Source organism: Schistocerca americana, chromosome 7, assembly GCF_021461395.2.
Source record: "Schistocerca americana isolate TAMUIC-IGC-003095 chromosome 7, iqSchAmer2.1, whole genome shotgun sequence".
NCBI lineage: Eukaryota > Metazoa > Arthropoda > Insecta > Orthoptera > Acrididae > Schistocerca > Schistocerca americana.
Window position 1 is genome coordinate 503,969,285 of NC_060125.1, and position 17,696 is coordinate 503,986,980.

The window sequence follows — 17,696 nt, forward strand, 5'->3', positions numbered from 1 at the left end:
CCATTCGTGAAATAAAAGGAGTGTTACGTCTTACGTGACTCAGGCTATATACAGGGTGTTACAAAAAGGTACGGCCAAACTTTAAGGAAACATTCCTCACACACAAATAAAGAAAAGATGTTATGTGGACATGTGTCCGGAAACGCTTAATTTCCATGTTAGAGCTCATTTTAGTTTCGCCAGTGTGTACTGTACTTCCTCGATTCACCGTCAGTTGGCCCAATTGAAGGAAGGTAATGTTGACTTCGGTGCTTGTGTTGACATGCGACTCTTTGCTCTACAGTACTAGCATTGTTGGTGATGTCTTGATTGGGCCCCATGTTCTTCCACCTACGCTCAATGGAGCACGTTATCATGATTTCATACGGGATTCTCTACCTGTGCTGCTAGAACATGTGCCTTTACAAGTACGACACAACATGTGGTTCATGCACGCTGGAGCTCCTGCACATTTTAGCCGAAGTGTTCGGACGCCTCTCAACAACAGATTCGGTGACCGATGAATTGGTAGAGGCGGACCAAGTCGATGGCCTCCACGCTCTCCTGACCTCAACCCTCTTAACTTTCATTTATGGGGGCATTTGAAAGCTCTTGTCTACGCAACCCCGGTACCAAATGTAGAGACTCTTCGTGCTCGTATTGTGGACGGCTGTGATACAATACGCCATTCTCCAGGGCTGCATCAGCGCATCAGGGATTCCATGCGACGGAGGGGTGTATGCACGTATCCTCGCTAACGGAGGACATTTTGAACATTTCCTGTAACAAAGTGTTTGAAGTCACGCTGGTACGTTCTGTTGCTGTGTGTTTCCATTCCATATTAATGTGATTTGAAGAGAAGTAATAAAATGAGCTCTAACATGGAAAGTAAGCGTTTCTGGACACATGTCCACATAACATATTTTCTTTCTTTGTGTGTGAGGTATGTTTGCTGAAAGTTTGGCCGTACCTTTTTGTAACACCCTGTATATGACATCTCAAGTGTCTTAATTGGAAACAATTCTCTCTTAAATGGAAACAATTCTCTACGTCAATAATACTGTTCAACCTTAGAAAATAAAAAAGTATGTTTTGTGTTTGCTGAGTTGAATTTTTGTATAAAATTCTAATTTATCATCAACACTCACATTTTCGTGCATTTGGTATTTCAGAATAAAGGCTGTTATTTTTTTTAAAAATTGTGATTCAGTATTTCTTAAATAATATTTCCGTTTGTTACTATGTATGGAAATTAGTTAAACGAAAAACAACCCTGTTGCTGATGAGAATCTAATCAATGGCTTTACGATTACGAGACACGCTCAGGCAGTTGTCTTTTTATTGGGATATTGCGATGGCATACATGTGTGGAGGGTGTAACGTGAGGGGAGGGGAGGGGGTAGGAATGATGAGTAGAATGAGTATGTGGTCAACCACCGGCGACTGTGGTAATGAGACCGAAATATTTTATGCTTAACAGCGCTCGGAAATCTACTTTTCGCAGCGTGGGTTAGCCGAGCGGTCTAGGGCGCCTCGTCAAGGTTCGCGCGCCTCGCCCCGTCGGAGGTTCGAGTCCTCCCTCGGGCATGGGTGTGTTTTCCTTAGCGTAAGTTACTTTAAGTAGTGTGTAAGCTTAGGGACCGATGACCTCGGCAGTTTGGTCCCATACCTTACCACAAATTTCCATAAATCTACTTTTCAGAGACTTTTTTTAAAAATTGTGTCGTACTAGATTAGGAAAACGAGCTTAAAGTATTAATATTCAAATCCTGAAAGTATGAGGAAAATATAAGAGGGTAGAGCAGTCCGTGAGGTGCACTTGTGAGAACTCTTTCAATTATGTCGAAAAATTGAAGATGTGTTCAAAATGGTTCAAATGGCTCTGAAGCGCCTAGAACCGCTCGGCCACTGCGGCCGGCGAAGATGTGTCATCAAACCAGTAGGCCTTTGGATCTGAAGGAACCATGGTAACTTTGTATGCCATGTATTTGACCATCTGTCACTCATACTGTAGCTAGAAACAGTGCTGGTTCTATGTGTGCAAACAGAAGCGAAGATGGAATCCGTATCTTCGTATTTCCATTTTGTATCATCTCTACTTCTGTAGTCTGGAACCACGCGACCGCTACGGTCGCAGGTTCGAATCCTGCCTTTGGCATGGATGTGTGTGATGTCCTTAGGTTAGTTAGGTTTAAGGAGTTCTAAGCTCAAGGGGGCTGATGACCTCAGAGCCATTTGAACTACTTCTGCAATTTCTTGGTTACTTTGTTGCCCAAATACCAAAACTCATCGACTGCATTTAGAGTCTGATTTCCTAATGTGATTCGCACAGCAATATATCATTTAATTCGGGTGCATTCCACAACCCTGTCTTTTTCTATTTTTTAAACTTTCATCTTACAATTTCTTTTCAAGAGCGCATTCTGTTTATTTTTTTTTCGGGTATGCTGCCGTTTGTGTTGCAGAATTACAAAGTAATTGGTGAACCACAAATATTTAAATTCTTTTTCCTGGACTTTAAATCCTTTAGAAATCTCTTCATCGTTTCCTTTATTGCTTAGTCGATGTGCCAACTGAATAACATCGAGAATAAGTTATAAGACTATTTCTCTCCGTTTTCAATTACAGCTTCCATTTCTTGTCATCCGACTCTCATAATTGCTGTCTGGTTTCTATATAATTTGTAGACAGATTTTCAGTCTCGGTATTTTATCCCTGCTACCCTCACAATATCAATGAGTCTATTACAATCAAAAATTTCCAGATCCTTCTCTGAATCTTCTGGAAACGCAGGACTATCTTTCGTCAGTTCTAAGTGAAGTCGTAGCGTCAGTATTGCCTCGCCTCTTCCTACTTTTCACCGTAATCCAAACTGGTCTTCCTTGAGATCACATTCTAACACTCTTCCTGTCTTTTGTAACTAATTTGTATCAGTATTTTTGAACCATAAAATTTCAAGCTGATGGCTCAGTAACATTCCACCATTCTGGATCGGCCTTCTTTGCAACAGTAGTCCTTCTCTAAATGTGTGTGGCAATATTTACATTTTGATAGTGATATGTTGTATTTTGACATTAAACCCTCACTGAAAATTATAAACCACTAGTGGCTTTCTTTTAGTGGCAGAAACTTCAGGATTTATCTGAAATGTGTCGAAATAGTACCGGAATAGTGAATACATCAAGTAAAACTATAAGCAAAAGGATTGACTTACCGAGGGCACCGAGACGATAAGCGACTGAAACCATCACGACGCCTTTCTCCACAAAATAGTCAGGTGCGCCACTGGAAGGAGAACCAGTCCTGAATGAACCTCCGTGGATGTGAACCATGACGGGCAAAGAACCACTCGCCGCAGTCGGCACGAACACGTTGAGGTAGAGGCAATCCTCGGAGCCAGTAGAGGGCTGCGCGCCTTGAAGCTTTGGCTGGGCACAGTCGTCCGCGAGGGACAGCGCGTCTCGAACTCCGGACCAGGAGGTCGCAGGCTGCGGGGCCTGTCAAGGAGAAGTTCGGATGTCCAGCCAATAATGCTACACTTACTTACGCATCAGTGCACGAGGTATTTCTGCAAACATTAAAAAATATTTCATTAGCAGCATATCATTAAAAAGATGTCACTATTCACTTTTGAAAACGTTACTGGAAATAACAGCGATCTGATAGATAATTAAAATACTAATCAGTCGTGTTCGTACAGATTTATTAACAATTAAAAACCACACGTTACCAGTCGTCTCTGCTCACCACCTGATGAGACATTGTCTGAATATGATTTTTGATAAAATCGAAACCAGTTACCATTTTGACGTGTGATTTTTAGTTTTTAATAAATCCGTCCTATCAAGACATTAGTATTTTAAATATCATTATTCCCTTTGCAAATTGTCAAGTAAGAACGGACGGTTATTTATTCGAATGTTTTCCCAGGTCAGATCGAGGCCTCCACCAAAGGTGAGATCAGTCTCCTTGAAGTCTGGGTGAACATGTGTCAATTTTTAGATGATACAGACAAAATAAGATAGAAAGATCAGGTGCGAGTACGACACGCTCACAGAGCGTTCTGTACAAATTTAATTAGGTACAAAGACAGTTCATTTTTTGCCTGTTGTCGACACTGATACTGCCAAGATATCGGTCTCAGGGATTCCAAGACTTTCGAGAATGTTTTAATTTCAAGTTCGAAGTCGGAAAAAAGGCAAAAGAAATATTTTTTTTCGTGTGAGAAATTATAAATTAACAATTTTTGATTTTTTTCCTTCGGGTTGGCTCCTTGCCACATTTCACGATTATAGGTCAACGGAAAGTGGATTCGAATCCTGCCTCGGGCATGGATGTGTGTGATGTCCTTAGGTTAGTTAGGTTTAAGTAGTTCTAAGTTCTAGGGGACTGATGACCTCAGATGTTATGTCCCATAGTGCTTAGAGCCATTTGAACCATTTGACTGCATTGACTTTAAAGTTAACGTCTATTACAGCGGCAAGGGGACTTATATCTTAGCTTGCGACATAAATTTCAACTTGATACGGCCACTGGTTCCTAAGAGAAAGCGGCCTTAACAGACGGACAGGCAGGCAGACATTCTGATAACAAATGACAGTTTTTTTTCGTGTGATATAATTTCAAATTAACAATTTCCGGATTTTTTCATTTGGTTGTAGTTTGAAACCCAGCTACTTGCCATATTACATGATTGTAGGTCAACGGGAAGTACCATCTAGGTTTTGATGTCTGAGATTGCCAGTATCAAAACTGTGACTTAAACGGACGTATCTTTTAATTGCATTGACTTCGAACCTTCAATTTTTTTCATCACCAAAGGACCGTAGACTTCGATGTGTGACATAAATTCCAACTTGATAACTCTACTCATTCCTGTGAAAAAGGGTTCTGAACAGTCGGACAGGCAGACATAGAGATGGATAGACAACAAAGTGATCCTGTAAGGATTCCGTTTTATCTGAGTGAGGTACGGAACCCTAATTATGAGCAAATGCTTAGCACCATGTTGGTGCATCTTTGGAACGTATTACAACAGCGTTTGTGCATGGCTTCGGTTCTGCAAATCTTTGGCAGAGTTCCGTAATTGTATGGAACAAGACGTCTGCGCAGAGATCACGCGATTCCCGTAAATTACAGATATGTTACATGCGGTTCAAATCAGAAAAATTTGGTGGCTCGCACATCAGTGTGAGCGTACTATCATGCTCCTCAAGCTACTGTAGAACGATTCTGCCTTGTAGCTCACAGATATCCGCCGTCGAGGAAGACATCAAACGTGAAGGGATGCAGGCGGCCCACAGGAAAGTCCACATAGTACACTGGTATCATGGTGCTTTCGTTTACTACTACAGGTACGAGGAAAGCTCAATTGAATGTCCCCCTAACACTTTACTGTCCCCACCGAACCAGTGTAAGAACAAACGTAATTCATCCAACCAGGTCAGAAGTTTCCGCTGATCCACTATCAAATCTCGATGATCCCGTCCCCATTATAGTCTTAACTAGCGATGTCGTTGAGTCAACATAGGAGCACATTGGGGTCATTTACTGAGAGGCCTACATTCAATAATTTGTAATGAACAATGTGCTCCGAAACACTTGTGCCTGCACCAGCATTGTCGACTTTGTCACTATTTGTCACCTATCCTGCTTTACAGAGTGGGCTATAGTCGTACTTCCAAATTCCGTAACGAGGCGTGATCATCCAACACCTTGTTGCCTCTTCGTGGCTTCACCAACCTGCAACTACACCGACGGAAAAAATAGCCACCATCAAGAAATAATTGATGTATAATAATGAAATTTCGATAATACATTTCTCGAGAGAACAGTGATTAACATTCTTCATCTACATGGATACTCTGCAAATTACATTTAAGTGCCTGGCAAAGGGTTCATCGAAACATCTTCACAATTTTCTATTATTCCAATCTCTTGTAGCACGCGGAAAGAACGAACACCTATATCTTTCCGTTGTTTTGTTGTTGTTGTGGTCTTCAGTCCTGAGACTGGTTTGATGCAGCTCTCCATGCTACTCTATCCTGTGCAAGCTTCTTCATCTCCCAGTACCTACTGCAACCTACATCCTTCTGAATCTGTTTAGTGTATTCATCTTTTGGTCTCCCTCTACGATTTTCACCCTCTATGCTGACTTCCAATACTAAATCGGTGATCCCTTGATGCCTCATAACATGTCCTACCAACCGATCCCTTCTTCTAGTCAAGTTGTGCCACAAACTCCTCTTCTCACCAATCCAATTCAATACCTGCTCATCAGTTATGTGATCTACCCATCTAATCTCCAGCATTCTTCTGTAGCACCACATTTCAAAAGCTTCTATTCTCTTCTTCTCCAAACTATTTATCGTCCATGTTTCACTTCCATACATGGCTACACTCCGTACAAATACTTTCAGAAACGACTTCCTGACACTTAAATCTATGTTCGATGTTAACAAATTTCTCTTCTTCAGAAACGCTTTCCTTGCCATTGCCAGTCTACATTTTATATCCTCTCTACTTCGACCATCATCAGTTATTTTGCTCCCCAAATAGCAAAACTCCTTTACTACTTTAAGTGTCTCATTTCCTAATCTAATTCCCCCAGCATCACCAGACTTAATTCGACTACAATCCATTATCCTCGTTTTGCTTTTGTTGACGTTCATCTTATATCCTCCTTTCAAGACACTATCCATTCCGTTCAACTGCTCTTCCAAGTCCTTTGCAGTCTCTGATAGAATTACGTCATCGGCGAACGTCAAAGTTTTTATTTATTCTCCATGGATTTTAATACCTACACCGAATTTTTCTTTTGTTTCCTTCGCTGCTTGCTCAATATACAGATTGAATAACATCACGGAGAGGCTACAACCATGTCTCACTCCCTTCCCAACCACTGCTTCCCTTTCATGTCCCTCGACTCTTATAACTGCCATCTGGTTTCTGTACAAATTGTAAATAGCCTTTCGCTCCCCGTATTTCACCCCTGCCACCTTCAGAATTTGAAAGAGAGTATTCCAGTCAACATTGTCAAAAGCTGTCTCTAAGTCTACATATGCTAGAAACGTAGGTTTGCCTTTCCTTAATCTAGCTTCTAAGATAAGTCGTAGGGTCAGTATTGCCTCACGTGTTCCGATATTTCTACGGAATCCAAACTGATCTTCCCCGAGGTCGGCATCTACTAGTTTTTCCATTCGTCTATAAAGAATTCGAGTTAGTATTTTGTAGCCGTGACTTATTAAACTGATAGTTCGGTAATTTTCACATCTGTCAACACCTGCTTTCTTTGGGATTGGAATTATTATATTCTTCTTGAAGTCTGAGGGTATTTCGCCTGTCTCATACATTTTGCTCGCCAGATGGTAGAGTTTTGTCAGGACTGGCTCTCCCAAGGCTGTCAGCAGCTCTAATGGAATGTTGTCTATTGGCTAAAATGGCTCTGAGCACTATGCGACTTAACTTCTGAGGTCATCAGTCAACCATGACTATTAAATTTTCGTCTCCCTTTTATTTCATCATACATTTCTTCAATTTCTTCGTCATCTGCAGAAGTAGTTGGCATATAAACTTGTACTTCTATGGTAGGCGTGGGCTTCGTATCTATCTTCGCTGCAATAATGCGTTCACTATGCTGTTTTAGCAGCTTACCCGCATTCCTATTTTCCTATTCATTATTAAACCTACTTCTGCATTACCCCTATTTGATTTTGTGTTTATAACCCTGTAGTCACCTGACCAGAAGTCCTGTTCCTCCTGCCACCGTACTTCACTAATTCCCACTATATCTAACTTTAACCTATCCATTTCCCTTTTTAAATTTTCTAACCTACCTGCCCAATTAAGGGATCTGACATTCCACGCTCCGATCCGTAGAACGCAAGTTTTCTTTCTCCTGATATCGACATCCGCTTGAGTAGTCCCAGCCCGGAGATTCGAATGGGGGACTTTTTTACCTCCGGAATATTTTACCCAAGAGGAAGCCATCATCATTTAACCACACAGTAAAGCTGCATGCCCTTGGGTAAAATTACGGCTGTAGTTTCCCCTTGCTTTCAGCCGTTGGCAGTACCAGCACAGCAAAGCCGTTTTGGCTAGTGTTACAAGGCCAGATCAGTCAATCATCCAGACTGTTGCACCTGCAACTACTGAAAAGGCTGCTTCCCCTCTTCAGGAAACACACGTTTGTCTGGTATCTCAACAGATACCCCTCCGTTGTGGTTGCACCTACGGTACGGCTACTTGTGTAGGTGAGGCATACAAGCCTCCCCACCAACGGCAAAGTCCATGGTTCATGGGGGGATATCTTTCCGTACGAGCTCTCACTTCCCTTATTTTATCTTGGTGATCGTTCCTCCCTATGCGGGTCGGTGTCAACAAAATGTTTTCACATTCAGAGGAGAAAGTTGGTGATCGGAATTTCGTGCGAAGATTGCGTTACAACGAGAAACGCCTTTCTTTTAATGATGTCCAGCCCAAATCCTGTATCATTTCTGTGACACTCTCTCCGATATTTCGCGATAATACAAAACGTGCTGCCTTTCTTTGAACTTTTTCGATGTACTCCGTCGGTCCTCTCTGGTAAGGATCCCACACCGCGCAGCAGTATCCTAAAAGAGGATGGAGAACCTTAGTGCATGCAGTCTCCTTAGTAGATCTGTTACATTTTCTAAGTGTCCTGCCAATAAAACGAAGTCTTTGGTTAACCTTCCCCACAACATCTTCTATGCGGTCCTTCCAATTTAAGTTGTCCGTAATTGAAATATCAAGGCATTTAGTTGAATTTACGGCTTTTACATTACACTGATTTATCGTGCAACCGAAGTTTAACGAATTCCTTTTAGCACTCATGTAGATGACCTCACACTTTTCGTTATTTGAGGTCAACTGTCACTTTTCGCACCATTCAGATATCTTTTCTAAATCGTTTTGCAGTTTGTTTTGCTCTTCTGGTGACTTTATTAATCGACAAAAGACAGCGTTATCTGCAAACAACCGAAGACGGCTGCTCAGATTCTCACCAAAATCGTTTATATAGATGAGGAACAGCAAAGGGCCTATATCACTACCTTGGGGAACGCCAGAAATCACTTGTTTTACTCAATGACTTTCCGTCAATTACTACGAACTGTGACCTCTCTGACAGGAAATCACAAATCCAATCACATAACTGAGACGATATTCCATAAGCACGCAATTTCACTACAAGCCGCTTGTGTGGTACAGTGTCAAAAGCCTCCCGGAACTACAGAAATACGGAATCCACCTGAAATCCCTTGTAAATAGCAATCAACATTTCATGTTAATAAAGAGCTCGTTGCGTTTCACAGGAACGATGTTTTCTAAACCCATGTTGACTGTGTGTCAATTGAGAGTTTTCTTCGAGGTGATTCATAATCCAGAATGAAATTTTCACTCTGGAACGGAGTGTGCACCGACATGAAACTTTCTGGGAGATTAAAACTGTGTGCCGGGCCAGACTCGAACTCGGGACCTTTGCCTTTTGCGAGCTACCAAAGCACGACTCACGCCCCGTCCTCACAGCTTTAATTCCGCCAGTACCTCGTCTCCTACCTTCCTGAGGACGGAGCGTGAGTCTTAATTCATAATGTTCGAACACAATATATGTTCCAAAATTCTGCTGCATATCGACGTTAACGATATGGGCCTGTAACTTAGTGGACTACTCCTACTACCTTTCTTGAATATTGGTGTGACCTGTGCAACTTTCCAGTCTTTGGGTACGGGTCTTTCGTCGAGCGAACGGTTGTATATGATTGTTAAGTATGGAGCTAATGCATCAGCATACTCCGAAAGGAACGTAATTGGTATACAGTCTGGATCAGAAGACGTGCTTTTATTAAGTGATTTAAGTTGCTTGTGGTATGCTGTTTCTTGAATGGCAGCACAACCGGTCGAATCATCAGACTGGTGAACAAATTTGCAGTCAGGTTTCGTGGGACAACAACGAGAGTGCTCCATCTATCATGCGAAATCGCACTCCAGAGGCCCTTAATTCGCATACTTGCAACCAACATAAGGTCAGTACAGCACCTAGGCGGAACAGACTTTTATCAGAAAACACAATAGATCTCCAATTCGCCCTCTAATGAGCTGCCGATAACAGTTCGTTGTGTCACTGTGGTGCCAGCTGCTGCTCGAATTGTTGCTGCAGCCGCAATGTGATGAACCATAGTCATGTATGAAAAACGAGGGTCTTCCCTCTCAGTAGTGCCACGTGGCCCGTACATTCTTGTAAAGAGCTAATCGTACACGGTGGTTACATTCCAACCAAATCTTTCTGCAGTATAATGTAGCCTCATTACACGACCTCGTTTAAACTCAGTGAGATATTGATAATAGCTACTTTGGTCCCATTGTTGACTAATATAACTCACTACGTCCAATTGCAAAGGCAACTAACACTCACGACCGTTACAGCACGTATTTGAAGCAAACCTGATTTTCATCCTCATAGCGGTGCTTCTAGCGCCACTCTTACGCAACTGACGCGAAATTCGAATAGACCTCATGTTTCAGTTGTAGAAACACGCCTAACAACTTCCGTTTCTCTCGCACAATTTATTCTCGGTGTTGGGATTTTATTTCGTCAGTGTATTTTTCACAGGTGGCAACGACAGTAGCTTGTGATCAACTGACTAGCTTTGCCGTCTCTGATATGCGCATTCCTAGGCGCTGCGCCGTAACTATGTGCCCTTTTCCAAAGTCAATTATGTCAGTGGGCCTCTCTATTTCCGGCTAGAATAATTCCCCTTCAGTCTCTGCTCTGCGTTCTCACTTCGTCACGTGTCCATGTTGCCACCAGGTCGCATTCTTTCACCCGGTGGACAGTGGTCATAATGTTATGGCTCATCAATATGAGTGATGACTATTTTACTTATACTGAAACAACGATAATACAATTAAATTTTACAGAGAGAGAAACAAGAAAATTAAAATAAAAGTATGAGAAAGAACGAAAGGAGACATGAGTTAAAGGGCTTGCAATACATAAAGACACGCTTAGGATTTAGCAATGTTCAACTTTTGTTCTACTATGACTACCGAGACATAAATAGAGTGGACATGTTTATCATTGCATATTCTACCGTCCATTTGATTTTCTGGACAAGAGGTCCGATACAATTTAAGCTAGTCCGAATTCTTGTGGTAGATGTAGTGCTAAAATTGTGAAGATCACATGCACTACCAGCCGTGATCGCCTAGGCTTTCAGCTGTTGCGGAGAGTGGCCGGTAGCTGTTCGTTTCTCCACATAAACTTCGCAAAATAATATTTACGAAAACAGATGCCGAATCTATAGCAGCCTGTGACGAACGTAAACATTTTGTAACGTTACGGGGCTCCCTTGTCAGAGGATTCAAAATACTGAAAATAGATATTTTTGAATTGGAAACTTAAGATAAAAAAGGACGTACTGCAGAGAATGGCGCTAAGCAGTTGCAACCGCCATGTCTATTGGAAAGACGTCGTGATAATTCATTCTTCAATCGTTGCATTTAGTAACTCTGCGAGCTAACTTCAAAGAAACACTTTCTCTCAGCTGCATCGTTAGAAAGTGGAGCTACTGCTAATAAATCTGAGTGGATTTCTTGACCGAATTTTCAGTTTACTGTGAAGCATTCTCATATGGGGTTAGAACAGGTCAAGAAAAGAGTGACTTGCGTTATCAGTTAAATAAAGTGATCATGAGTGTTTGCTCTGTGTGTAAATATATTATACAGGGTGACCATGGGGTTTGAAACTTTCAGCTGTATCACTCACACGGAATCGGAGATCTCCCAGAGGTGGTGTGGCATAAGCTATGCCCAGGCACCGTTCAGTGATGTGGTCACCACTCCCCTCAAGGTACCATTCTCTACAGTCACGAATACGTCGTCTCCCTGTAACAAGTTCTCTGGTCACCATCCTAATCTCTCTATTACACACAAACGCTCTCTCTCTCTCACTCACTCACTCACACATACACACACACACACACACACACACACACACACACACACACACACACACACACAAACCTAGGCACAGAGACATGTGAATAATTATAGATTAAATGCAACTAACAGCTGCTTACAATAAGTAATATTTATAACAGACTGTTTCCACTTTATCGCCATTTTCAAGTACATGCGATTACAGTTTTTGTGAGAACAGGTATGGATGTCAACGTCATTCATATAAAGTAGTTGTATTGTACTTACTTTTAGATTGACGTGACTTCCATATTATGTCGTTAGCGGACTGTCTTATTACTGACACTGTTTTAGAAAGATGGGAAATAATTTCAAGATGTTGAAAATAAAATGTTAGTTACAATTTGACAGCAGAATGAGTTTTTCACTCTGCAGCGGAGTGTGCGATGATACGAAACTTCCTGGCAGATTAAAACTCTATGCCGGACAGAGACTCGAACTCGGGACCACCACCTTTCGCGGGCAAGTGGTGTACCAACTGAGCTGCCCATGCACGACTCACGGCCTCTCCTTACAGCTTTACTTCTGCCAGTATCTCGTCTGTTACCTTCCAAGCTTCACAGAAGCTCTTCTGCTCTCAAGTGCTGGTAGAGCTCTTGTCCGCGAAAGGCAAAGATCCCGAGTTCGAGTCTCCGTTCGGCACACGGTTTTAATCTGCCAGGAAGTTTCAATGTGACAGTAGTTAGACAGTTCCACTCTTACGACGCTACATGTTTTCAAAGACTGTGCAGATGAACAGTGATGTTACGTTCAAATGTGTGTCAAATCTTATGGGACTTAACTGCTAAGGTCATCAGTCCCTAAGCTTACACACTACTTAACCTAAATTATCCTAAGGACAAACACACACATCCATGCTCGAGGGAGGACTCAAACCTCCGCCGGGACCAGCCGCACAGTCCATGACTGCAGCGCCTCAGACCACTCGGCTAATCCCGCGCGGCAGCGATGTTATATTACTAACTAAAATTTGTTACTATTGTCTTTGGTTGTTGCGTATGTTACTTCCGATTTATCCATTTTCGTGTTTTATAAGTCCAATAAAAATTTTGAGGTAGTGCTTTTGTATAAACCTGTATTTATGTTTAATATTTCTTGTGGGTGTTTTCTCATGTACAGATAGATTTCTGATTCTTCAAGTATGTTTATTGCAAAACCAGGTCAATTCTACTGTCCGATTCCACTCCTTGGATTTGAGCAATGGCGTCATCCCTAAGGCAGAGACGCTACATGGAGGCAATCTTTGAAAGCAGCCAATCGTATTTGTAAACAAACGAATGTAGCATACGATAAAGTTACAATAACAGATCACGTGATTAATTACTTAGCCATAAATTACATCGGAAAGAACTGACGGTATCGAAAATGTATATGAACAGAGATGGAGAAGTATACATATCTGAATAAATTATTATCGTAATTTATGCAAATAAGAAAATCACAGAGAACCTTCAAACCATTACAATATAGCATATGATGAAGTCGTAACGTTGTGAGATAGCGTTAAGCTTTGATAATAATTATTGAATCTAACGGGACTAGTACACAAGTAACGAAAAATCACAAAAAGTAGGGCCTAAAGAATATTGGAATCGGTAACTAGAATTAAGCTACATAAGCCAATTCTAGTTACCGTTTCCAACCATTCCACGTTTCGTCATTTGGACCGTTTTAACAACAAGCGCGTGCACTATAGTGTTACAGGATTTCTACATTTGGTATTACTCTGTTAACTATTACGAAAAAGGAAAAAAATGGAAACTGTACATATAATATTTGTTACTTGTTCGTAGTACTTCTGAGATCAATAAGAAATGTAGAAATCCTACAAAAACCTAGTCTACAGATTTACTGCAAAATGTCCAAAATTATGAACCATCGAATAGTTGGAATCGTTAACTAGAATTGACCTCCTTTATAGGTCAATTCTAGTTACCAGTTCATACCATTCGATCGTCCATGAATTAGATTGTTTTTTCAGCAGGTGTGTGCACTAAAATGTGGTGTAATAGGATTTATGCACTTGTAATTGCTCTCGGAACTACTGCGAAAAAGTTCCTAATATTCGAATCGGTAACTGGCTACTGATTCCAATTTTTGTTATTTCACCGCAGTTGTTTTAGAGAGTAATAAAAATGTAGAAATGCTATTACGATACAGAGTATACAACTCCTGCAAATATAATTTACATATGAATCATGGAACGGTTGGAATCGGTAACTGGAGTCTACGTATAAGGTTAATTCTAGTTATCAATTCTGATATTTGTTACTTTTTGTGTATTTTCGTTAGTTGTGTACTGGCTTTCCTTCTAGACTTTAGTGTATCTGTTCCTCCACATTTCATGCTGCTGTTTCGTATCTGTTGTTATTCACTTCATTTTCCCGTTTTTCTTTTACATTTTAGTTTGTTCCCGTCCAAAACACCAACTTTCCAGCGCTTCTACCGCTAGAGTCAATAAATAAGACTAAAATTAACCCTATTTTATAACAGTATGACTTCACCATCGCTTTACTGTAATGCAATTTAAAGGCTGCCTGTACTTTTCTACTCGCATAAACCACGAGAATAATTCTTATCAGACATGAAAATTTGTTTTTAACTCTTGTTCTTCTTTATTTTCGTTATCTGCAATTCCATTCGATATAACTCATTATAAATAACTGCGTGAAATGTTATTGTAATTTTATCGCATGCTGCATTCGTTTGTTTACGAGTATGATCCGCTGCTTGGACTGCCTATATGTAGAGTCTTTGCCTTAGGCATGAAGTCATTGCTCAAAGCAATTTAGACACAAGTACTACCTCAAAAACTTTATTGAACTTACGGAACACGAAAACGGATAAATCGGAAATAACATATACAACAACCAAAGATAATCATAACAAATTTAGTTAATAAAATAATATCGCTGTTCATCTGCTCAGTATTTGCAAACATGTGCCGTCGTAAGAGTGGAACTGTCAAGCTACTGTCACATCGTAACTAACAGTGTATTTTCAACATCTTGACATCATTTCCCATCTTACTAAAACGCTTACAGTTATAAGACAGTCTACTAACGACGTAATGTGGACGTTACATTAATCTAGACGTGAGTACAATACAGCTACTTTAATATAAATGACGTTGACATTCATTCCTGTTCTCACCAATACTGTAATCGCAGGTACTTGAAAATGGCGATAAAGCCGCAACAGTCTGTCATAAATAAAGATTACTTATTCTAAGCAGCAATTTGGTGCATATACTCTAATAATCATGTCGTTATCAGACATATACTATGCTGCTAGCCCTAAATAAGAAAAGTTGTTGACGTATGTGAATAAATTATCAACGAGACTAACTTATAGCACTTTTTTTGTATTGAATGGCTATTCTATACCAAAACCCCATGTGCAAACCGATCACCATTAAGAGTGTAACTGCATCAGGTATACGAAGAGGTTAGTGACTTAACCCAGGAAAATGACATATAATCAGGCTAGGTGGACAGGAATTAATCAGTATCTTCCTGATAGTGTCTTCATCGCTCTCAAATTCCCTGGGTGTTTCAGTGAGATACTTCCCCGATTGGTTTCAATGAGATGCTTCCCTTACTGCGTACGATAACTATAAAAAAGTCCCCGAGTAAGGGAACGTTACTTTTATTTAATGACATGTTAGAAAACTACAAGCGAAGAAACATTTACTTATGACTCACAGCAAAGAAGAAAGTCTAACCATGGATACAGAGTATGAGAACTAGGCTCGGCTTGTAGACAGGAGCTGACTTCACTTGGTAGTCTACCTAATCGAAAACATGGCATTTTTTGGTTTCACTAACCACTTCAGAAATGTATAGGACGGTTTCCTTAGCCATTTAATGAGGTTTTCATGTCAACTTAGCTATTAAGTGGGAAGCCATTCCAGATCGTTTGTGGACAGCAGCCGTCAGTCTAATTTTTGCGGCAGATGAATGAAGTGCCGTTGCCGAAAGCATTAGCCCACAAAAAGCATGTCAAAGTCGCACTCAGTGAGAACTAGAAGAATGGTGACAACCTGTTTAAAGTCCTCTTCACCATTCTGACTATCGCATTACGAACATCTATCATCCAAATGCAAGAACAGGTGCCACTGGGGAGGACAGGAAGAAGGAGATGACCAACATCAACGATCCCATGTCCAGCTACCTCATCAAAGCTCCACATCTCAGACCTAGGAAGGGTTTCATGCAGGCAACCATCCCCACAGATATTCATCTTTGATACGTACTCAAAACTGCTAAGATACAGAAATTGTCACTCAAGGGAAAAAAATGGCAGATTTATAGCTTTTACCATAAGCCTATTGAATGTACCGTCGGCTGAGAACTTTAAGAGCAACGTTGTGGAAAGGGATTATGAGAAATGCGATTTCGTACAAATGCAGGTTTCTAAACATCATGTCGTCTGCACATATCTAGACGAACGTGTGAGCCAGAAAGATTCATTTCATCAAGCGACAATTCCATAAATGCTGCGAGGTATATGGAAACTAAGATTTAGTGATCTTTGGACTCGGAGAGAAAGTAGTGAGCTACTGCTATGTCTCTTATGAATTCTGTATCTAAATATAGAAAAAATTTTAGTTTTGCTACCAATTTTGCTGATTATCGTACCTCTAGAATCTTTGGACGGCGTGGGGCAGCCTCCACCTTCGTCGAAAAGGTGGCAGCAATGAACAGCAGCGCGAGACAGTGCATGTTTGCCTCTGAGAGGACGCAACTGCGCTGGCAGTCTATATACCCACAGATCGCAGCGCAACTGTCTCTCATATTATTTACAATAAGAGAAAGACGATAATTAGCTGTAGTTCAAGTATCCTACAACTGGTTCGTAGAAATACATTGCGTCATAAATAATTTTTTATCTTATCGTCAGTACAAGAAGACGTTGCGACATATAATAACGAAGAGTACCTGGTGATACGTACAACATTAAACCACAATGCCTGAGGGTCCATCAAATCAGAAACGAATGCGCACAGCACTGTGAACATGGTACTTGCCGTCTTGGAAGACAGAAATGTCCACAGAATATTCGTTATAAAGGAGTAAAAGAAAGGGTAACTCTTAATCACCGACAGTTCTGAAACAAAAATCCTGCGTCGTGTTCACGGTAGCCTGAACGAGAGGCCGTCAGAAAATCACAAACCAATTACGCTATGAGATACACCATCCATACACTACGTCTCATTGGGCTATATATGTACTTGACGCTTTGCATCATTAAAAAAAATGTGATTGTAGTTACGGACAGCCTGTTGTGAGTGACGTTTGGATCACTGAAGACTATATCTTTAAATGGCACTGTGAATAACGGCCTTTCCCGAGCTCGTTGTTGTTGTTGTCCTCAGTCCAAAGACTGGTTTCATGCAACTCTCCATTCTGCTCTACCCTGTGCCAGCTTCTTCATCTCCGAGTAACTACTGCAATCTACATCCTTCTGAATCTGCTTAGTGTATTCATTTTCATTCCTTGGTCTCCCTCCACGATTCCCCCCCCCCCCCCCTTCCCCGGCGCTTTCCTCCAATACTAAACTGGTAATCTCTTGATGCCTCAGAACGTGTCCTACCAACCGATCGCTTCTTCTAGTCAAGTTGTGCCAAAAATTCCTCTTCTCCCCAATTCTATTAAATTCCTCCTCATTAGTTACGAGATCGACCCATCTAATCTTCAGCATTCTTCTGTAGCACTACA

The 17,696-nt window shown here is 41.0% G+C and overlaps 1 protein-coding gene across 1 annotated transcript in view; it reads right to left on the minus strand.

Annotated features, from left to right (window-relative positions):
• The window catches only part of LOC124623044 (acetylcholinesterase-like), a 60,277-nt gene that overhangs the window by 25,438 nt on the left and 17,143 nt on the right, over positions 1-17,696 (minus strand). Inside the window, exon 2 of the mRNA XM_047148836.1 lies at positions 3,194-3,476. Within this exon, the coding sequence (XP_047004792.1) occupies positions 3,194-3,476 (283 nt within the window). The remainder of the gene's footprint in view (positions 1-3,193; positions 3,477-17,696) is intronic.